At 46.3% G+C, this 22,352-nt stretch overlaps 1 protein-coding gene across 1 annotated transcript; it reads right to left on the bottom strand.

Moving 5' to 3' along the window:
• Positions 1–1,571: 1,571 nt before the first annotated feature.
• On the bottom strand, positions 1,572–22,086 carry TGFBI (transforming growth factor beta induced). Its single transcript, XM_026858498.1, has 18 exons — positions 22,063–22,086; positions 21,530–21,714; positions 19,548–19,646; positions 12,813–12,877; positions 11,799–11,956; positions 10,563–10,727; positions 9,923–10,069; positions 9,039–9,180; positions 8,231–8,443; positions 7,944–8,081; positions 7,566–7,711; positions 7,251–7,387; positions 6,598–6,728; positions 4,574–4,698; positions 3,503–3,605; positions 3,226–3,305; positions 2,827–2,851; positions 1,572–2,660 (listed from the first exon to the last, which is right to left on the bottom strand). The coding sequence occupies exons 1-18, from the start codon at positions 22,084–22,086 to the stop codon at positions 2,605–2,607; spliced, it is 2,139 nt and encodes a 712-aa protein (XP_026714299.1). The 3' UTR covers positions 1,572–2,604.
• Positions 22,087–22,352: the final 266 nt, after the last annotated feature.

Below are 22,352 nucleotides of genomic sequence, written 5' to 3'. Positions count from 1 at the left end.
GGGGGGGGGGGGGGGCTTCCAAGCAGAGAGCCTGTGGGAAGGCGCCCTGGGATGGCTTCTCAGGATGTGGGATCCCAGGGAAATTATAGAAGCAACACAACAGGGACACCAGCCCTGCATCCACAGCCCTGCAGGGAGCTGCTGCTGGCACCCCCAGCAGCTCCGAGCACAGAGCAGGCAGCAGGAGGAGCAAGGGGGGGAGCACCGTCAGAGGGCCAGGGAGAATAAGCAATGGGAAAAATCAAAAAAGGGAATTGGATCGAAAGGATAACACACTTCTATCTACTGCAAAATCTGCTGGGACTCAGAAACCTTGTGTCCCCCACAAAGCGAGCCTAGCAAAGTCAGGCTGTATGCAAAACACAAAGGAGATCATTGCTGCATCACTACCAGCCCCAATGCCTGCCCATAAACCACGGGTGGAAAGCCAGGGCTGGATTCCCGGGAGAGGAAAACCACTCTCTCGGCACACGGGACTTCTCATAGTTACTGAGCACATCTAAGCAAAGTTTCCCCTACTCCCATCTACTCAAGTGGTTTCATTCTGCAAAGACACAAGTAAGTCACCAGGCCAGACACCAAGAAAGTACCAGCAAGGGGCACTCACCTAGATGAGGGTCAGAGCCACTTCCCACCTTCCCAAATTGTGAGGGACTTCATATCACTTAGTCATGAAGCATCATGGACAGCAAAAACAAAACAAAACAACAAACAAACAAACAACCCAAACCAAAAAAACCCCACAAGACTCTGCCCTCACAATTTCACGTGCTGTCACTGAGCAAGATGTCAGCTACCTTTCTCTCTCAGGCTTTTGTAGGGAGTTAGTAATTAATTATTCTAATTACAAAAAGCTGAGCTTCCCCCAGGAGCCAGCAACCTGGTAAGACTCTTCTTCCTTGGGCTGCTGGAGAATAGGTGGCTCAAAGGGTTCCCCATTATCACTTCAGCCTCAAATAACAGAACTGCGTGTGCCAGAAAAATAGAAAGAGGAGACGGGAGGTTGGGGAAGGGAAATAAAAGAAGAGCTTGATTATTTTTCACACATTTGAGTTATGCAGATGGCTCACAGCATATGGGATTTCAATTTCAGCTTTTAATAGAAATAAAACCACCAGTGTGTTTCTCAGCCAGGGCAACCAAAACAATCTGGATTTTTTGCATTCTGCACTTGATACCCTTTTTTTTTTTTTTTTTTCCCTTTTCCTCATAATCCTGGGTTTCACCAAGGTAATAACTGGCTGGGGAGTGGATATAAAGCCTTGAGGAGTGAATCAGTGCTGAGCTCCAGCTGTCAGCAAGGGTGGACAAGCATCCCACAGGAGGGATGCGCACGGCTGCCCTGTGCTTCTTGAAGTGTGTGACAGCAACTGCTCGTGAAAACGCCACTGAAAAATTAACAGGATCAGAGAGGAGAAATATTCTGCCATTCCACTCTAGTAACTATTAGACCTGTAGATACTGATGCGACCAAATCCAACCCCCCTCCTTCCCAGTGCTCGGGTGGTCAAACCGTGCCATCAGGCAATTCAAAACAAACAAACCCCCCAAACAAACGTTAGCATCACTTGTCATATTTATATTTTTGATTTTATTTTTAATTTTTATTAAAAAAACCACAACCATTATTAAAAAGGAATCATTTACTGGAAGGCTTCTGCCAGGGAGAACTCTCATTTTAGTCTCATGAACAAAATGCAGCACAGTTAAAACCCACAGGCATAAACAAACCCCAATTAAAATAAAGGAGAACAGTTCAAACCGTAGTTTATAATTATGCCGTTTCCTCGATGTCAATAGAGAGGCTTTTGTTAAAAAAGCCTTCAATTCAGAATTTCATGGCAGACTTTTAAAACACAGGGGAAGAAGGAAACACATGCTTGTTTAAAAACAAACAAACAAACAAACAAAACCCCAGAATAAAAAAAAAAAAAAAAAATTGCTTGGGTAATGGTTAATGAATGCAACAAATTTACTTCCTCCAAAGCAATCGCTGTTGACCCACCCATACAGTTGGCTTGGGTGATGTATTTCCTCAGAAAGCTGAACATACACCATTCCTGCCAAGTCGTTCTGGCCCAAATTCCCCAATTCTGGCACTGGTTTGGAAGGGGTTTTCAGTGAGATCATACCCAGCTTCCCACTTCAGGAGCCTGGAGTTTGCAGCACCAGTAGGTACCACTGGGAGCCTGGAAAAGGGGCTTTAATTCAGGCCCTTTTGGCCTCCCACAGTGAGACAGCACCAAGGCACTAAGCATATCTTGAGCTCCTGAACCAGGGCGGAATTAAGCACCTTAAGTACGTATGTATCAAGCCCAAAACCTGGTATGTTAAATATTGCAAATTAGTGACTACTTTTTCAAAATAAAACAAAACCCAAACCCTATCCTCAGCACGGGAACTTTAAGGTCAAAACCAAATAAAAATGGTCTTAAAATATATACATATATATATGGCTTTTCATTTTTCTTATTCACTTCATTGGAAACAAAAATAAATTTAAGGGTGATATTTGGTTTTTAAAAAACAGTTCCGTCCTTCTCTTTAGCCGTCAGCCAGAGCGGATGGGATGGAGGTGCTGACTGTGGTTGCTCACGACATGGCTCAGAATCCACCCGAGTTCTCCTTCATCCTCGCTAGTAACCGGGAGTAGACGGGCGCTGCAAGGAGAAGAGCGAGTTGGGTGGGACAGACACACAGCATCACCCTGTCCCCTCCCCTCCCAGTTCTGCTACATCTTGCTTGCAGCAAGAGAGCAGAATAAACCTCTCTAAGGGACAGGGACATACGGTGGACATCAGAAACAAGCTAGAGAAGTTGTTTTACCTAGTCGAGGATTTCTCTGAGAAACCTGCATGGAAAGAAAGCATAAGGTTTGCATAAATACAACAAGTCTCCGACAGCTATAAGAATGCATGTCAATACATTTATCCCCAGTCTTCAAAAACTATGGATGAATGACTCTTCATTCTTGGAAGCTGACATATATAGTAGCATGCCAAGGTTACTTTCAGCGTGCTGCAAATTATATTCTTCGTCTTGCAAAATGTATTATTCCTTATATAATTAAATCATGCAAGAAGAGAGGGTTCCATGAAACACAAACGCTCGCTCTCTCTGCAATTCAAAGTCTGAATGTGAGATTATCTTCCAATTATTATTACCAAAGTGTCATTTCAGCAGTTCGACAGTGAGAGATTTTTTTTTTTTTTTTTTGTATTTTACCTTGGATAACGCAGATGCCTGTTTGAAGATTTCTAATGCGGGATCTGCCGGCTCGTCACCTCTTTCTTGTGGCCTTGAGGCTAGGGGTGGGACAGAGATAGCACTGACATACTCATCAAAGCAGACAGGCTGCCTCCTTCCATTATTTTGTGTTGAAAATCCCCTAACAGACTAATCCTCCTCAATAAACTGGAGCAATTGCCGTGTGTCACCACTCCCTCCCAAAGCAGCTCTGCTCCAATGATGCGGCTCTCCATCTTTCTAACCATGGACCTACCCTGTGGCTGTAAAACAGAGTTCACGGCATAAATCACACCGTTCGTGGCCATGATATCGCTTTCAGCAACGGGCTCCTTGTTGATATGTATCACGTTGTTTTTCTGTTTAGGAAAACAAAAACAGAACGTGAGCAACTTTTTTTTTTTTTTTTTCACCAGAGATTTCCAATTTTATTAAAGAAACCCTCACTTTGCATTCATTCATTTACTGGATGGCTGTAGGCGTTTTCATTCCTCTTGCCAATTAAGGAGAATATAAAACCAAATTATAGCCTGAGCAGTTTGTCCCGGAGTGGCTGGCAGGCTTTTGAGCATGGACTTTTTGAGTGGGCCGGCTGGGAACGCTGTTCCACGGCAGCAGAGGACACCCACCAGCTCCCTGGTGGCAGCGGGTGCTGCTGCTCGTGCCAAGACGGGTGGCTTCAGAGATGACATCAGGAGAGGGCAGATCAGGACTGGACACGGGAAGAGTCTCACATACACACTGGCCAACTCAATACCCTTGGAAACACTGGCCTTTCCTCTTTTTTTGTCCTATATGTTCTTCTTTATGCACAGAGTGGATCGTGGTTATTTCTCTTCTGAAATATATTTTTTTTTTCCTCAATAGAGGATCCTACATTCTCTTAATGTAATGCAGAATTTGTGAAATGAAATTATACATCTAAATAAATCCTGCTGTGTTAAGGGAGCCCATGCAGAGATCATTTTCATTACACTAAAAAAGACGTGTTAGCTGAACAAACTATTCATTTAATTTATTTATGCTTTTTCCCACATGACTCAGGGTTAAATTTATAACAGCTCCTGGAAATCATTTAGAATCGGTCTTCTGGGGAGAAAGCTGAAGCAAACCACATTTCATGACTGCCAGCTTGTTGAACTGAACACAAGGCAGCAATCCCTTCACTGCAGCCCAGAAAACACTGTTTGGTGGGTCTGTGCACACACTTAGAAGAGGTTCCCCACACTGACCAAATGAGCACAGAAATACTTCGGTCCTCAACACGGGGCAGCAAAACACAGACCCCAGCCCTGCTGAGCACGAAACCCCATCCGAGGGGACTCACCATGCTGACTTCCAGTTTATCTCCCTGCATGGACTTCAGCCTCACAAGGGCACCAACCGCACCGCTCACCAGGATCTCATCAGCCACGTGGAACTTGAGGATGTTGGCAAGCTCCTTGGCATTACCTGGGGGATGAAAACATTTACATATGCAAAACGACATCAGCACTTGCTTCCCGTATTTCGTGTGCTGGAATGAAATTACATGGAAAATACCATAATTTCCTGAAAGTGCAAGGAAACAGTGTAAAATTGAAAGGACCAGGCAGAAGGACCTTGGTTGGAGCTGGTTAGGGCATTGAGGCCGTTCCTGCCCTGGCAGGTCAGGATCCCAGCGAGTCCAGGACACTATCCCTGTGTCCCACCTTAGTAAATACCAAACCTATCCTATACATAAAATCCCTATCTCTTGGTTTTTCAGTCCATCTTTCTCTCACTGTGCACAGCATGAACCTACGCCTGTTGCTGCTTTCACTTCCCAAGGAAGTCTGCGGGGGAGAAAAAGACCTGTGTGAAATAAGGAAGCAGATAGAGCACTCTGTTATTTGCAAATGTCAATACTTTTGCCGGTGCCAGTGACGCTTGACAAGAATCTCCACGGCTGAAACCGCGGGATTCCTGAGAAGGAAGGGGAAAAGTGTAGGAGAAATGTCACTAATGGCTCACGGATTGCTGGCCTGATCCCCATCCCACTGAGTCTCTACTTGTCTAGCCATGCTCTGAAACAGATTTTAGGAAGATAAGATGCTTCCTCTTCGCCATCTATTTTCCAGAAGAGGCAGTGACATGCACAGCACGGGCCAGCAGCCCTCCTCTTTCTTCTCCTTTAGAGGATGCAGTGCCACTGACAAAGCCCACAGGTAGGCCACGGGGAACACGTAGTGCAGAAGATGGCCTCCATCTAAAAACCAGAGCGGTTCCTTCCTCTTTCAATGCTCGTATCTGAACACACTGTGAGCTTTTTTTCCATTACATTTTTTTTTGTGCGGCCACAGTTCACACAGCACGTCCTCACCAGCATGATTCACTTCTTCATCAGGAGCATAAGCTAAATATTTGTGTGAAAAAAAAAGAAGAACATCTGAAGCGTCCACATCTGGGATACTTCATTCTTGCAGCCGTTTACAATAGCTGCAAAACAGTTCTGAAATATTTATATATTAAGCACTAGACTGGATGTGCAGTCTGATATTACCAGTTCCTCATTCCTGCACTTAAAAGGGTAACCAGCTACCACGGGCAAATTATGATGTCAATGTTTGGTTGGGCATTAATGACGAGAAGACCTGACACTCAAATACCCGACATTGTTTCCAACCACAGCCAGTTTTCAGCATGAAAAAATAAAAGATCGTGCTGCTCATCCTGAAGAGCATCATTAAACATTCCCATGCTTTTTTTCCACACTCAGCCTGCACGCCTGTGCTTTTCAGGATATTGGTTGTTGTCTGTGCTAGACTGGAATATTTGTTGTCTTCTCAGGATCAGACTGGACTTCCTGCTTTGTCCATGTACACATAGATGGAGCAACAGCTCCATCCTTTTACCACTTAAATTTCATCCAGTATAACTTGTGGTTGAATGTGGACCGTGTTTTCTATTGGCAAAACTTACTTTAGACACCCTGATCCTATGTGGTTGACAGCCTCATTCTCACTTCGCTCATCCCTGAGAAAGGCAGAGACCTCACCATGGGCTCTAGAAACACCTCGGAGTTATCCTGTTCACACCCGCCAGCACAGCCAAATTAAAGTCTGTAGTAAATTAAGTTTGTAACATCACACTAGAAACACGTCTTTCAAGCACAAGGAGAGTATAAACCCATGCCCACACTTTGTGTGAGAGTTCAGGGCCACTCGGTGCCTCCTCAGCTTTCTGCTGGATAGGGTTTACCCAAACCAGTTGTGGAGGAAGCCCGTGCTTCCAACAAACAGTGAGATATGGCAGAGAAACTTAGCCATTCCTCCCTCTATCATGCCAATAACACACAGAAGCTGTTCATCTAAATGCTCTAAACATGCTCACCCATTAGTTTGTTCAGTTCTCCTTGGGGCATGGCTCGGAAAGCTTCGTTCGTTGGAGCAAACACCGTGAAGGTGCCTGGCCTGTTCAAGTTCTCCGTTAGACCTGCAGATTGGATTGCAGCCACCAACGTACTGCAAAACAAGCATACACAAAATGCTTCACTACAAACTACCTTTTGTTGGTCTTTGAGCAATGGCATGTTGTGTTCTAAAGAGAGCTGTGAAGTTACGATTGAAAAATCCTGTGGGGGTTCAGCAAAATCAATTAACCAAGAAGTTGATGAGGTAGGAAATGAGCCAACTGAGCCAATGAGCCTGTGAGGTCCAACCAAAACATCTGAGAAATGACAAATTGGGGACCAAATGGTAGTGAGGAGACAAACAGGTCTGGCCGCAGTGGCTCTGATGGGCAGAGGTGGCTTCGGAGCCAGCTTCTGACTGTATTTAACAGGGACCACACACTCTTGGCTCACAATTCATTGAAGGGTTATTTGAAGTCTCACTCCCTATAATTTAGGGACAAGACCACCATTTTAGACGCTCTTTTTGAGTTTAAAAAATATATATAGTCATGGCTATGACCCGTAACACATAGAAACTGCTTTGGCTGCTCTTCTGCTCCTAACTAGCACTTAGGAAGAGCAGAAAGGTCACCTGAAGCGATGGTCTGCCTTGAGAACATCCATCACTGAGCCAGACGGCGGAGTCAACATTTTGTCCAAGATAAACAGGGTCCCAAACCGTCCTCTCTTGTCATGGGCAGCAATGCAGGCATTTTCAATGCAAAGGTTCTGCAAACAAAATTGCAGGGAAAAAAAAAAAAAAAAAGCCTTTATCAGCATAACTTTCAAAAGAGAGATTTTTATACAACCCACAATGCCCGATGACACTTTTTACATGATAGCCATAACATTACAGGCATCAAGCATCACTCAGCCGTACGGAGCACTGCACACTGCAAGAACTTACATTGCGGTACACAAAAACTCTCAGTTCTTTGTCACCCAGAGTCTGTAGTTTCTGTCCGTGGTAAAGATATTTAGAGGAGAGCTGGTCTCTAACAATGTGGTTCAGAAGCAAGTTTTTCATGTTGCTGTCGACAACGGGGAGACCATCTGCAGCAAAAAGTATGGGCAAAAAAAAACATTGGTTCATGTAAAATGACCACTGAGACACTACAGAAGTCCAAATACAGAGTATTACCCACACCAGTTTTTAATTGTAAAGCTAGAAGCCAGTGCCTGTAGCTGAGGCATTTGAGAGAGGATTTGCATACTTGTGCACTGAGACTTGGCTGAAGACTGTGGCCCAAACTGATGGAAGAAAGGGATTTACTCCCCAGTTTACCTTTGAACACATCATTCACTGGGGCAAGGAGGGTCACTTGCTCACTGCCAGTTAGATGAGAACTGAGACCAGCTTGTCTGAAAAAGTCTGTAGACTTGGAAACCTCAGATTCTTGTGCCAACTCAAACAGAGTCTTAGCTGAAAAGAAAAGCAACACAGAGTAACCTTGTGTTAAAGGAAATGCACACATCCCCACAAAATATCTACAGCCTCTGAATCCGGTATTTCCTTGGCAAAATAGACAAAAGAAAGGCAACAGAAAGGAAGATGCAGAGAGGCACCAGTACCTGAGTCCGGGATCAGCAGCTCATTAACAAAATGTACGACGCCGTTGGTTGCCAGGACATCCTTGTTGGCGATGATGGCCTTCCCGTTGAGGGTCAGCTCCTCCCCACTGCAGCCCACGTCCAGGGTGGTTCCTTCCAGAGTCTCCATCGTCAGGCCAGCGATGATGGCCTCGGCACACATGGCTGACTTGAGGATGTGATGGTTCAGCAGGTCTGTAAGAGAGGCAAGTGTCTTAGTGAGCTGCGAAAACCAGCTGTGAAATTACCGCAGTTTTTGGGAATCCTGTTCAATGCCAAGGGCCTCCTGTACCGTACTGCACTGTACGGGGTTCCACTCCGAAAGATGCACAGTCATTTTAATTTGGGCTGATTTTAATTCAGCAGCCTGTGAAATGAAGTGCCTAAAAGGAGTAATTTTTATATACCATTGCCAACTTCAAGACGTTTTGTGGGGTTATTCGACCCATTTGTAACCTCAGGGGAGGTTACGTTGATTAGACACTAGTTTTCTTGCATCTTGCTGGACTGACAGAAATCACCAGTGCTAAAGAAAAGTTTGGAAAAGGGACTGCTTCAGCTCCCTCCTCCATACCTGGATACGACCCTCTCTGCCATGTCTACACATCTACCGTATCTACATCCAAAGAAGTCTGGGCTGCCCAGTTTATAAAGCTGGAGTCTGTCAAATCTGTTTACTGCAGCTGTTGTCAGTGTATCAAGGAGCCATTCAGATATCCTTGAGAAGGAATTCTGAGGAACTGACAAATCCTCTTCACTCTCTCCATGGGCTCAGTAAACAAGGACTTACCCCTCAGGGCTTCTGGGTCCCCCAGGATCCTGTTCAGTGTTTCTCGTGGGATCTTCTCAAAGGCTTCGTTGGTTGGAGCCAGAAGTGTGTACTGGCCTTCGCTTTCCAGCAAGCTGTTGAGGTCAGAAGCAGCCACAGCAGCCTTCAGAGGAATGAGGAGAGAGGGTAAAAGCTCATTCAGCCAGAATACAGAGGTCAGCAACTTTGTCCAGGCACACAGTAAGGGCCAGATTTATTAAGGCTTTTATAATTTCAGAGGACCTACAAAAAATTCTGAATAGCTGCTTTCAGCACTTTGGTCCCTTTATAAATCTGACCCAGGCCCACGGTTCTCTTGTGTTCCAGAAATTTGAGTACAAGAGCCTTTTTTTGGCAAGACTGAGAGCTAGTTCGAATACCCTGATACTCCTGGAAAGGGTCACAGTAGTTCCAGTGAATAATTCAGATCAGAACCCTCAGCTGGCTAACGGCAAAACCTCTTTGCTTGTTAAGTTATTCCTTATACCAAGGAATATAAATACCTTATATAAATAGCAAATACCTTGGCAAATACCAAGTCAAATAAATTGGTATTCATCAAATCTGATACAGTTAGTATCTCCTAAGGCTAAAACTCCCGTAGAACTGTGAGGAGACAGACTCAGTCTACATCTCTTTACTGACAGCAGTAGCAGGGTGACAATTATTCTTATAAAACCCTACTTGCACTGACATCAAACGCTTCTCTTCCTAAAGCAAAATAAGCTATATTGGTACAAGGATTTTATCAGCAACTTTCAAGTCACAGCACCTAGGCACTGGTAAGCTCTTCAGGACAACTCGCTGGGAGTAGGTTGACTGAACATTCTCCAAGAAGCCCTGGAGCACCCGTGGGATGGACTCACCCGAAGAGTTTCCAGGCTCTCCTCAGTCTCAATGACCTGCTGAATGCTGTTTGTAGTGGTGGAGATGACTTTGTCGATGACATGGACCACTCCGTTGGTGGCGTGGTGATCAGCTTTCAACAGCCTGGCACAGTTCACAGTCACAATCTGGAGAAGGAAAGAGCCACGGGGCGTTATGTGCACTAAAACAAGAAGGTAAAGGAACCTCTGCTGGTTTTGTATTACAAACCCAGTGAGCACTATAATATTGAATCAGCAGGAGCAGAAATGTGGCTTCCTAAAAAAACACACAAAGAATGAGAACGCTCTATCAAGAATGTTGAAACATTTCAGGTTTAAAGAGCTTCGAAAACAGTCAGTGGTTTTGTCTACCCTGCACCATCAAGACTAAGAAAATAGCACGAACCAATACTCAGGCAAGCATATGGTTATACAGCAATGCGGGCAACTTCCCCACAACGGCATCGATGCAACTGTCTGCTCGTAAATATTCTTTTCAAGCTCCTTCTAAATATGAATCCTAAATCAATAGTTGTCAACCTAAGCATTACAGAGTCCTGGAGGTCCGAGGACAGTGTAGGAGCTGCAAGGCAGCACAAAAGCAAGCCCATGGTGGGTAGGTTTAATACAGATGTCTTACCCCATTGGGATAGTGGTGAATCTGGATAGGCAGGTCCTGGTACATTGAATTAAGTGTTGTCCCGTGTTTCAGATCGTCCGTGAGGACCCGTTTGTTCACCATGTGGTAGCGAAGGGCATTGAGCAGCTCAATGTTAACATTACTGACTAAGGAATCCAGAGTTTCCTGAGAATCAGAAAAATTCATTTTTCAGGGCTGAGTGCAATTAAGCCAGTTGTTAGAGAGAGCCAGGAGGTCTGGCTGCATCCAAGGTGCTTCCAAGGTGGGTGCGTGTGTATTAAGTGATGTATTCAGCCTTAAGCCATCTGTGCAAATTAAGAGCTCTGACTTTCATAAATCTTCATCTTACAACAGCAGCTAGCAGCTCTGGCACCCCTATCCTTGGCAGACAAAGAGATGATGGCAGCAAGCTCCAGTGTGGGATCACTGCATCGAAACGAGCAGTAAGACAACAAAAAGCATCACTCAGGGCCAAGGCCAAATACACCAGGAGACCTTCCCTAGCTGCAGCATCCCTGCAAGGGGCTCTGCTGGTGCAGGTTGAGGCTTGGTTGTGGGGATAGTCAAAAAGGTGCCCCCTCCCTGCCCCAACAGCTGTTCTAATGTATTTATGGACAAGTGATTTCAATGTGGGATGTTACTGGATAGGGGTTGCACAGATGGGACTCTCCCCAGTTCACAGAGATGCTTCATTAGCATCAGAGCACCAGCAGGACAGCGGTGACAACTTGTGGTGAAATTCCACAAGCCACAGAGTGAGAAAATCAAAACCAAGGTAAAAGAAATTTATATGTAATCAAGCATAGGAACACACTGGTGCAGAAAGGCTGCAGGTTTACAGAGACTCCAGCTGGGACTGGCTACTTGTGCAAATTATTAAGAACAACCAGAGTGGTAAAGTAAGGATCAGCAAGACAAACGAGAAGGGATGGTAAGTGTCTTGCTGAAGGTCTTATTGCAATCCCTAATGGTAAGAGGCAGGGAAAGCTGAACGAGGTGATTTTCACAGCCACCTGCTGGAGAGCATCCACATCTCTCTAGTGGTGGGTCCTTCAGAAACAAAGCTCTGGAGCTGAGGGACCAGTACAGTGATTCCCATCTTTGAAATTCATAGTCCTTCCCACATCAGGACTGTGTCCATTCTACTAGATAGGGCTGGATCCCGACCCCGGCAGAGCTGGATCTCCACTAGAGAAAACCAGAGGAAGAAGAGAAAGAAGAGGAATTATATCTTACAGCAGGCAAGGACGCCCAGGCCTCATTACTCGGGGCAAAAATAGTGAAACTTCCAGGTCCTTCGATTTCTGGCCTTAGGTTAGACCGGTCGGAGTAGAGCTGCGTGGTGGCAGAGCCAACAACTCCCAGGGTTTCATAGATGTTTGAAAGTGGCAGCGCTGAAAGAAGAGAAGGTTATGTTCCCAACACATCGTCCATCCTTCCCACACCGCGCTGAGTTAAAGGAGAGCAGCTGGTGAGAATGCTCGGGGAATCGAAGCACGTCAGGGAACTCGTATCTGTTCATTAATCAGATAACAATTAATCGTAGCCTGACAGCTCCAGCCTCAGTTACAGCAGCGTAATCCAGGATCTACTGCATCTCTGCAGGTTTAAATGGACTCACTCCGGATTTATATGGATATGAACTGAGGCAAGCAAATATATTCATCGCTTTCACCCAGTCCTTGTTTGTAGTCAGGCTTTTGCTGCTCACAGCTGGCAGCTTATCGCTGGTCTCGGTCTCCCACGACCCACCCACACCAGCCCACGTGGTTAACCGGGCGGCATCAAACTTCTGTGGAAGGAAGCGTTCAGAAAGCAAAAGCAGAATATGTCTTTCTTCAATAAACCCAGTTAATTCCCTCCCAACCTATTTTCTCCTAAATGAAAAAAAAAAAAAAAAAAAAAAAAGAGCAGAGATTGGCAGAGCTGTCTGCTACTCTCTCATTCCTTTGTATTCCATTTCCAATACAACTATATAACTTGCTGGAATAAGTAGTTCCCTATGGCCCTCCCATGCTTGATTATGTTTAATTATATCCAAGGTTTTAAGTTGTCTGGAACATTTCGCATGCTTTGGAGCAGAGCTGGCACTCAGCTGGTGCTCTGCTGAGTCCATTTCTGACTTGTTCGTGGCAGTATCGTGCACAAATTGCAAAAATCAAACCCACTTTGAGTCATTTTCTAACATTCCCCTTTACTAGGCAGCTGTATAATTTTAAGAAGTTTTAAAAACGTCAAACATATTTTTACCAGCTGGACAGCCTTTTTCTCCAGGAACTTTTTCATATCCAGGACAGCACTCGTAACTGATTACTCTGGAATAAGAGATGGGATATGGCAGATTAGCTGACGGTGTCTCACTGTTTTTTTCTCTATTTGCTATAGTTCTGTGCCCATCCATATTTGGTGATGTTTCTAAGCAGACTCTTCATTAGACATACAGACTTGAACAAAAGACAAACCACAGTTTTTATCTCCTTCAAGGATGCACGTTGCCAATTTCTCCACCGAACAAAAGCAGACACAATTTCTTTTCAGAACTGCGCTATCCAGGAGACTTTGTACAAACAGTGGATGGAAACTGATGCCACGGTCCCAACCGATAACCTAAGCAAGACGCTGCAAGTGCTGGTTCATCCGGGCACATTTCCCGCAGGATTTGGGGATCTCCCTGCCTGACTGCTGATGTCACATCTGATCACCAGGCAACACGCTGAAACCCCAGCACGTTGCTGCTTTACCAAACGGGCCAAGTGTTTCTCCTTCATTTCATCCCATTCTTGGCCACCACCAGAAATTATCTGCTTACTTATGGCAAAATCCACCAGACAGACCTGGAGGGGAAGGAGCATCCCTGGTCTTGGATGCACTGGCAGAAGGGCTTGGGATAAATCCTGCAAGGACAAACATCACCGGCGGTGGCACGAGCATCCATCCGTGGGCACCCCAGGCAGTACCACAGCCCGCCCATCTTTGCCAACACTGGTACGTCCATGCGAGCACCCTCAGTGCAACATTTCCTTCTGCAAACTGCTGCTCTGATTAGGCACTATCCCCCAGTAAAACCTAAGGGGCCAAAGACTCCATCCTGGGGACTCGGGGCCATCCTGGAGATTTGCAGATTCTAAATAAGAGCTGCCTGAATGCTGTGTCTATCGTCTGCAGCTCAATGGGAAATAAAAGTCATCTCATTCTCAAAGCTGGCCCTTCAAGGGAACATGTTTTAATACTAACAGGGGTAAAAAAAAAAAAAAAAAGGAAAAAACTCAATCCAGAAGTTGCCCATTTATTTTTCACAGGAGATTCTTTCACCTATTTCTCTTGCCCTTGGTGTGACAGGAGCAGGGCCATCTGATCGATGGGCTAAGACGGTGAGGGAATAGGTGTTCCTCCCAAGGACAAGTGTTTCCTCTGTGCTCCCAGTTGGATTCAAGACAAGTAGGATGCTGCATGGCCGATCCTCAGCACACTCACTCAAAGAGAAAGGAAAAATCCTCAAGCTTCAGATATTTGTCATCATTTTAACACTGTTAACAAACAGTGGAAGTGCCTGGGGTTTAAGAGGGAATTCTTCAGGGTAATTAAGAGCCAGTAAGTGAAACAAATACCTGCTTTTCTGTGACAGAAGCAAATAAATTCTGTGTCACGGTTTCCTAAGAGAATTACAAAGCAAACCCAGACTGATTGTCTAGACATTATATATTCCATGTGGGAAAGAGTTTGCCTAAAGCAATCCCTTCCTTTGACTACTGGAGATCTTAACACCCTGCTGCTCTGCTTTCCCCAGCCCCCCCCCGTCTAGTGTTCATTAGAAACACACACTTTCTACCCCCACCATTTCCCTCCCCTACCTCCAATTTTTCTTTTTTTCACCCTAGAAACTAAATCCAGTCTAGACAGTTCCCTTGGTTCAGACCTGTAATCAAAGATGAAGAGCTGATTAAAGAGAAATCATTCCAAAGTTCAGCATAAATAATTCCTGAGTGCTGACGTAGGCTTTAAAAGGCTTATTTATAGATTGATTGGAGATTAATGAGCTGTGACGGAGGGGCAGGATGCTGATGCACACAGCCTGCAGCGCACGGGGCTCGCCGGCGCGGGGCTGCCCCAGCGGCAGGCGTCTGCCAGGAGGTGAGGGCATCGGGAAGGGATGGAGGGACCGTGCCACCCGCTTGCCAGCGTGTTCCTGGACACCTCCAGCACCACCCTACAAGGGAAGAAAACAGCAAGAAGCACCGAGGCCAGTAATGAGGCCAGCTCCTTCAAGCCCCCAGTCTCACTCGCCCACTGAAGGTGACGTACCAGCACCACCCCGTATGCATTCCGCATGCCAGCATTTTGGGTTGAGTGCCAGAAAACCTCTGCAAAGGGCCTGGTGAACACAGAGGTGCTCAGCCAGGTGTTTGCACCTACAAGGATCCAGAGCTTCAGGCATTTGCCCTCCCATGGCTGGCGGACTTGGTGGAAGCACAAGAGCACCCAGCCCACCCAAAGGCACGTGGGCACCGTTCAAGGGGTTGCTCGGGGCCGGGCATGGGGCATCCTCCCAGCCGGTCCCACAGCCACCTTCAGCCCTCGGAGAGGAGCAGCACAGCCGTGGATGAAGGCTGCTCCGCCTCACTTGCAGGACTCTGCATCTCGATGCTCTTCTACCCTACACATCCATATGGGAGGAAGGCTGCTCCTCTGACACATCTTCCTCCAGGTGGATCGGAGCCAGTCTGCTGGCCAGGGAGGAGTATTTCTCTTACACAACCAGGGGCAAACAACTCATGGGAGGAAACACTGAACAGCTCCCAGCCATCGCATCGCACGGCAGGATCTGCACAAAAGTCTTTGGAATTGCCAAGTCCGTCCCCGTTTATAGTGTCTGCCCAGTGTCTACAAGCCACGGCGGATGCCAGCGATGTGGGTTAGACAAGCAGTGCCCTCGTACAGAGAGCATTGCTCATCCACTCTGCAACGCCTCTGACCACAATTTCCTGACCTCCTCACTGAGTAATTGCAAGCTGAATCTATAGTTTTCCAGCCTCTGGTTTTGAAAACACTGTATTTCTAAAATGTCTATCTGTGTCCGACTGCAGAAGCAAGCTCCCTGGCTTTTACTAGTCATTGTTTCACTGCGGTTTCATTCTTAGGATCTGAAATTAAATTTTAAGTGCATTTTTCAAGGTAATAAAAATAAGCTTAGGCATATATTGGTGAATAAAGATCCATTTGTAATAATTTCCTGTAATAAAACCCATATGTTTTGTTTTTGTAAAGTAAGTGCCAGAGTCATTCTTTTCCTGAACTGAGGAAACTACATCAGACAAGAAAAGGAAAATTAATTTAAAAGGAAGAAAAAAAGGAACATATTAAGGGGTAACTTACTGCCACTAGTTATTCCTCAAAAAAATAATCAAACCCCCAATTTATGTAAGTTGTCTTTTTCATTCTCAAACGAAAAAATGTGTGGGGACACATTCAATCGCAACCTCAATTCTGGAAGAAGGAGTCCAGTGCATAAGGAAGGTAGAAAAATATAAAAAACACAGGCACAACTATGAGAATACACTCTAAATAAACTTTTTCTTTGGCTTTGGAATAACCAACAGTGGAAAATTACCTAATTACCAAAACAATCTTGTTTCAGCGCTCGTTAAAATCAAAGCAGTGTCAGACTCCTTGCCAACCGTCTTATCTCACTTCATCAGCAAGTAATGCAATGATAAAAAACGTACATAAATCCTCTAATTTCTCCCTGTGTGAGCCAATACTTCAGCAGAGAGAAGAAAAACAAAGAAAAAAAAAAAAAAAGCAGATAAAGAGGTACGATTCCTCCTCTGATGCATGACTTGAAATTTCCATCGTGCACATCCAGCGCCAGCAGAGCATTCCGCCCCCGTGGACCAGAAGATGCTGCTCGAGAAGCAACTCTGCAAAGCCTCTCCACTGAGCCTCTGCCTTCCAGCCGTAACTTATTTGTTTCTGGTAACAGCTATAGAGCGACTGAGCACGGGCCCGCTGCACCCGGGCTGACTGTGAGCACTCAGCAGTGACCCAGAGGTGAGGCACCTGGAGACGAGAGGGAAGACCAGGCACATCCGTATCTTTCCAGCTGGCTCTCCTTGCTGCTCCAGTCGCTCTGTGTCTCTCGGTGCAGGATGTGATCATGGAAGGGAGGAGTGAAGTTACGCTACAGGCTTCCAGCAACTTTTCTGCCTTCCTCGCTCAGGGTTGAATTTCTCTGCTCTGAGTCGGCTCTGCAGGAGCTCAGCTTTGCTTTTCTGCAGTACCTGGTCTATCACTGACCTCCCTCCTTACTACACGTTTGAAACAGTGCTCAGAGCAGGAAAAAAAAAGGAATCGAAGCAGTCAAAACTATCTTCCTAAAGCCAGGTGTTGTGCCTGCAACACACCTCCAACTTGTGGCACCACTGACCCTTTAAGAAAATAAAGAGGATAACAGCTAGGTCTAGTGAGGCGGATCAAGCGTTTTCCACCCCAGAATTACCCTTCCCACCCACCACCGATGGAGTGGACGCCCCTGCCAACAAGAGGACCAAGCACACAGCTTCAGGAGAGGACTTCTGACCGCAGACCCCAAGCAAAGGCTGGATCCACCCAGTTACGCTGACAAACTCGCCAAATCCTGACTCTTTCTGGGATTTAAAGGCATCGGGTATTCTCAAAACCATGGACCAGCTCAGTCCCACACAACGGGCCGGTTTCGGGGGTTCACGTTGAGCACTGTTAACCATGCCCACGTTCTCCGCTGGGCACTGGTGCACTGAGCACGGCACAGCATCAGGCCCCTGACACTGGTTTAAGAATCCGAGTGCCGCAGCCTAACGCATCGTGTCTTTTATGGCCCAAATGATTCCTGATTGCTTCCATACGCCAGGAACTCTCCGTCCAGCGGGAGCCATCACCAGCAAGCGTTTGTAATCAGAGCTGTCCCAGGGTCCTCTGGAAAATGTGAGTCAAGGCACGTGTCTTTTGTTCTGCGCAAGCACTGCTAAAGGGAAAAGTAGGGCCCAGGCTCAAAAATGACTAGGAAGAGAGAAGACAATGACACCCATTGTCAAGATGTTACAAAGCGAAGAATAGTGAGCAAATTCCATGTATAATGGGAACATTATCTCATAGGTTAACAGGCAGGTTAGTGCTGTGTAGGCTTTTTTTTTTTTTTTTCTCAGCAATGCATCATTGGATTAGACACTTGTGTAAAAGCAGAGAAAATGAGGTTAGAAGAGATCGCCCCATCTCCTCAAATGCAATCATGAAATACTGCCAGATGCCAGTTCCACTTCTTTCTGGAGATAAGCGGACAAGTTTGTCTCTGCCAAATACAGCTGCACACTTGGGTTACTTGAGGTTAGTTCCTCATTTGCTTCAGAGCTGAAGAAATCTGTGGCTGGATGGCTTTGCCTTTCAGTGACTGTAACAGCAAAGCTATCCCACATCCACAGCTGAGTCATGTTTTCTTTGGAGAGGTACCAAGCTACTCCGTTACCAGAAGAGGCAATGATGATACCATATTGCCACACCATGCTCTTGTCCATTTTACATCAAAAAAGCCACCATTTGGGCAAAATAAGAGCCTGAACTCTAATCACCCAAACCAGGTCTTCCCAGATTTGGTGGTTTTGTAGAATTAAGGTGGGGACATTGTTTGTTTGGTTTTTGTTTTTTTTTTTTTTCCTGTAAAGACAATTGGACATAAGGGAAACCACTCTACATGCTCACTACACGGTACATCCTGCAATACACCCTCCTGAAGTACAGAATTTTCCTCTTTTAGATGAATTCATGGGTAGCACGATGAAAGCCCCAAAGCCATGCACAACGACGACTCCTGCTTTGCCTTCCTCCTCACCATACCAACACCAGACACACAAAACGAATCCCGATGGCCAACCATCACAGCTAAACCAGTGAAGGCAACCAAAATAAAAGCAATATAGTTTACCACAGTTCAAGATATCAAAGTCTGCTGTTGACTACAGAAACAGAGTTTATTTAATCTGCCGTAAAGAACAGCATGTCCCTATAGATCTAATTCCGATTTACATTGGACCATAATGGAAACACATGAGATGATGTTCTGCTGTTTGTTCTTCTTGACCTTGCAGATCCAGGCCCAGACCTGGCCCACAGCTCTGCTCCCCAGAGCCAGCACCTTTGCACTGCCATTGGGTAACGTGGTGGTGCGTGCTGAAGTGTGGGCCAGCAAACCTCTCTGAAAGCCCAGTTTGGCCTACACCAAGCAAGAAGATTCCCCGTTCCCAATCTACAGCCTGGCACACAGTCAATCTCGCATATCCATAATTATCATCTTTCAAAAGAATGTCCCGAGGCTGCTTACACAGATACTTTATGCAACAGCTATTTGAATATTATTGTTTGCAATTTTAAATGTGGAATTGGCCCGCAAGTCTAATTAACTTTCCTGGTGGAGTCATCAGAGAGTGTTGGCTAAAACTGACACTTCTTTCCCTTTATTTCTGTTTTCTCTTCCAAAGCAAACATGTGTAGATGAATTTCACATTCTCTCCAATATCCATCAGCTCTGGATTGCCTTTTATTCCTTTTTTCCTTTTTTTTTTTTTTTTTTTTCTTTTAGCTAGGCAACATTGAGCCTAGCACGGAGAGAGACACAGCTAAGTACTAGAAAGCATCTGGTACACACTTCATTGCAGCACTGAGAGCTCTATAAGTATATATAAAAATGCAATTAGAATAAACCATCAGGGTTTGTAGCTACACGGTACTTTCCATTCTTAACATCTAAGTGATATAGGATCACATTTGCCATTTGAGAAAAACACAAATATTTCCTAGGGAGTAAAAGGCTAAAACAATTCTTAATACATATAGACATTAAGCCTGCACCGCGGGCTCTGACATCTCACATCTGTCACAGCATCTGCTTCTCCCACCCAGCACCCACCTCCGCATCGGGGTCTGCAGGGAGACCCTGGCCGGCACTCGGGTACTTACGTTGACTTCCCGCAGATCTTCCTCTGGTACCACTGCTTGCAGTTGGTGAAGTATTTCCTGTTCGTGCCGATCAGCTTCTGCACCGCGCACACGTTGGGGCTACAGGTAACGACAAGCAGAAGAGGGTCCTGTAAGCCTCCCTCCTCTGGGTGCTGACCCCCAGCATGGAGCCAGGCCCCACCTGACAGCACCCAAAAAGCCCTGCTGGGGTTGCAAGGGAGTAAAACTTTGAGAGCTGCAGGTCAGCTTGCTTGATCTGAGTCTATAATGACTATCATGAACTGGAGGAAGCAGTGAAAGAGATCTCTCTTCCCTCTGCCAGGGTATCTTTTTTCTTCACTGAGTGCAACATCTTGACTTTTTTCTCATGTTCTACCTCTCACCAAAATATAAAAGTTAAAAATAATACTTTGGTCAGTATATCCATGGTGAACCGCTACTTAAAATTTGCAATCCCAGATAAAACCTGATAAAGTTACGCCATAATTAAAATCCTTCCAAACCCACCCATTATTTTATTATTTAGGACATAAAGAAGGAGAGGTATTTATCAGTCTATGGACTGACTTACACCAAAACCAGAATGGATACTTCTGCTGTATGATAGACTCAGCAGATTCTGGACACGGGTGCTGAGCTGCTGATGGGGAAACCAAGCAGTGGCACTGCCCACTCCTTTTTCAACACACCAGGTATGACAGCACAGATTCAGAGTGGATATATCAGCCTACGAGGTACCGAGAGCTCCTTCTCAACCAGAAAAGCAGGCGGTTGGCGTTACATGTGTGACTAACCCCACCGACAGCTGACTGCAGCCTTTCAGCTTTCTAAGAAGTGGTATCACTGCGAGCAAAGACGTGGTCAAACAGGAGTTGGGAGTTTACTTGCTGCCGGTTTGGCCAGCACAGCATTTCCCCACTCCGCCTGGCTGAGCATCTCTGTGGTTTGTGGCCAGCAGCCCTGGCCATGGGTGTGGGCAACATACAGTCCGTGCATCAGATGTGATTTATGGGCCTGGGTTGCAAGGCCACTGACTGCCTCTGGGCTTAAGACAGAGGTGTAGCAGACGCCCAAGCAAGCTGAGGATGCTCAGCCCAACTGAGATTGGACTAGATTCCCAACACCAAGCCCCAGTTGTGGCAGTAGCACCAAAAGTACGCGGAGTATTGGCTGCCAGGCAGGTGGAGGGAAAACAAATTATTAAGCAAAATACATAAATCATCTCTTCAGCCCATCAGAAGTGCTCTGCGCCATCCAAGGCAGAGTTTTCATTTGCACAAATGAAGCTCCAGATGGGGCCTGGAGATGCTGCTGTAAAGGTCTTGTTGATCTGTTTAGGGAAAGAGGCAGCGGCCTGTTTCATGCTGGGTTTGACTGAGATGCTGACCACTTGCCTACCAAAATCAACAAAAGCAGAGTTTGCAGCCCGACCACCGTCTTGCTTTTCACCGGTGTCCCAAATTCATCTCTGTCCAAACCGGGCCAGCCTGCTCATCGTTAGCATGAATTAACGCAAGGCTCTCCTATATGTCAGCGAACTTCAGCACGTCTCAGTGGGAGCTTGGCTTGCCTTCAATGAGCCTTTGTTGGTGTGGCTGCCCAGGGCCCTGCGGAGGCAGGATCCAACCCTGCGTGGTCCTGGCACCTTCGTCCTGCCCCGAGGGGAAAGTGAGGACCTGCGAGACCTGGGGGAATTCAGCTCCCCGTTCCCCTCGTTACTGCCATATCCCGTAACGGCAGCATGAAAGCATTTAATTCCCTTTCAATATATAAGGTGAGGGACAAGGAGCAAGAATCTCCTGAAAAAAAAGTTAGAAAATCACAAAGCCAAACGTTCAGCTGGTGCAAACTGGCCCCGGCTCAGTAATTTCCACGCCAAATCATCGCTTAGAGAGACGTCTGTGCTCTCTGACTCAGCCCACCTCAGCTACCCCGGCCCCGCCGCGCCGAAATATGGTTCCAATTACATCGAAATTCCAAACCTTGCCTCGATTTCAGCGTCTGGCTGACGGCAGTGGACAATCCCTCTAATATTCGTCTTGACAAGCCTGGCTACTGAAGGACTTGTTTGATCATTTCCCCCCGTATCCCCGGGAGCAGGCTGCCAAGAAAACCCTTGCGCCTTCCCAGCAGCATCCAGCCTGGCACTGCCTTGCTCCCTCCCTGACTTATGGGGGAAAATTTCTTCCCAGTTTTTCCTCAGTGTGGAAAAATCCCACCCCCCTAGGGCCGTGTTATCAATGATTCCCACAGGCAGGCTGTAGTAGCGGCTCCCCGCGGTGCGTGTTCTGGTCCTCTGCCCAGTCTGGCTTAAAATGAATTTGTCAACACTCTCCCCTCTCCTCGTTGGAGTTCATCACCTCTGCCATGCCGTTCCCAGCCAGCCGCGCTGACTCGAGGATAAAACTGCCTATTGTTCCCCTTCAGCTGAAGCCGTGCACTTGGCAGGCAGCAGCTGGGAGCTGCTGGGACAGGGGCTGCCCTTTGGGAAGGGGCAGAGAAAAGCTGGACTTACCGCACGGCCCCAGCTACCTGCCATGACTATGTCCACAAAGCTCCCCAGCCCACAAAGCCAGGTGGGTTTGGGCAGAGCGCTCCTGGGTTTTCATCTGAAAATCTTAATGTTCCTTATATACTTCTCAGCTCCTCTCCCAGACTTGAGCTGATTTACTTGAAAAACAAAAAGTTAATTAAGATGTACAAGTTTAGATGCAGAGTCAAGCTCTGCCACCCAACTGGCTCGCGGCTCAATGGGAGCATTGACGGTGGCGGGGGATGCTCACAGCAGAAGGGGTGGCAAGCCCG

The sequence above is a fragment of the Athene cunicularia genome (genome assembly GCF_003259725.1).
Source record: "Athene cunicularia isolate RWA chromosome 13 unlocalized genomic scaffold, athCun1 chr13_part1, whole genome shotgun sequence".
NCBI lineage: Eukaryota > Metazoa > Chordata > Aves > Strigiformes > Strigidae > Athene > Athene cunicularia.
Note: the sequence above shows the minus strand (reverse complement) of the source record. Positions and strands in the feature narration are given on the sequence as shown.

Excerpts from the sequence above, each read along its gene's own strand:
- TGFBI (XM_026858498.1), bottom strand. The coding sequence starts at position 22,086 with ATGGCAGGTAGCTGGGGCCGTGCG. Across the intron at positions 21,715-22,062 it reads CAGGTAGCTGGGGCCGTGCG|TCAGGGAGGGAGCAAGGCAG; the intron begins GTAAGTCCAGCT and ends TTCCCCCATAAG. Across the intron at positions 3,306-3,502 it reads CTCTGTTTTACAGCCACAGG|CCTCAAGGCCACAAGAAAGA; the intron begins GTAGGTCCATGG and ends TCCCACCCCTAG.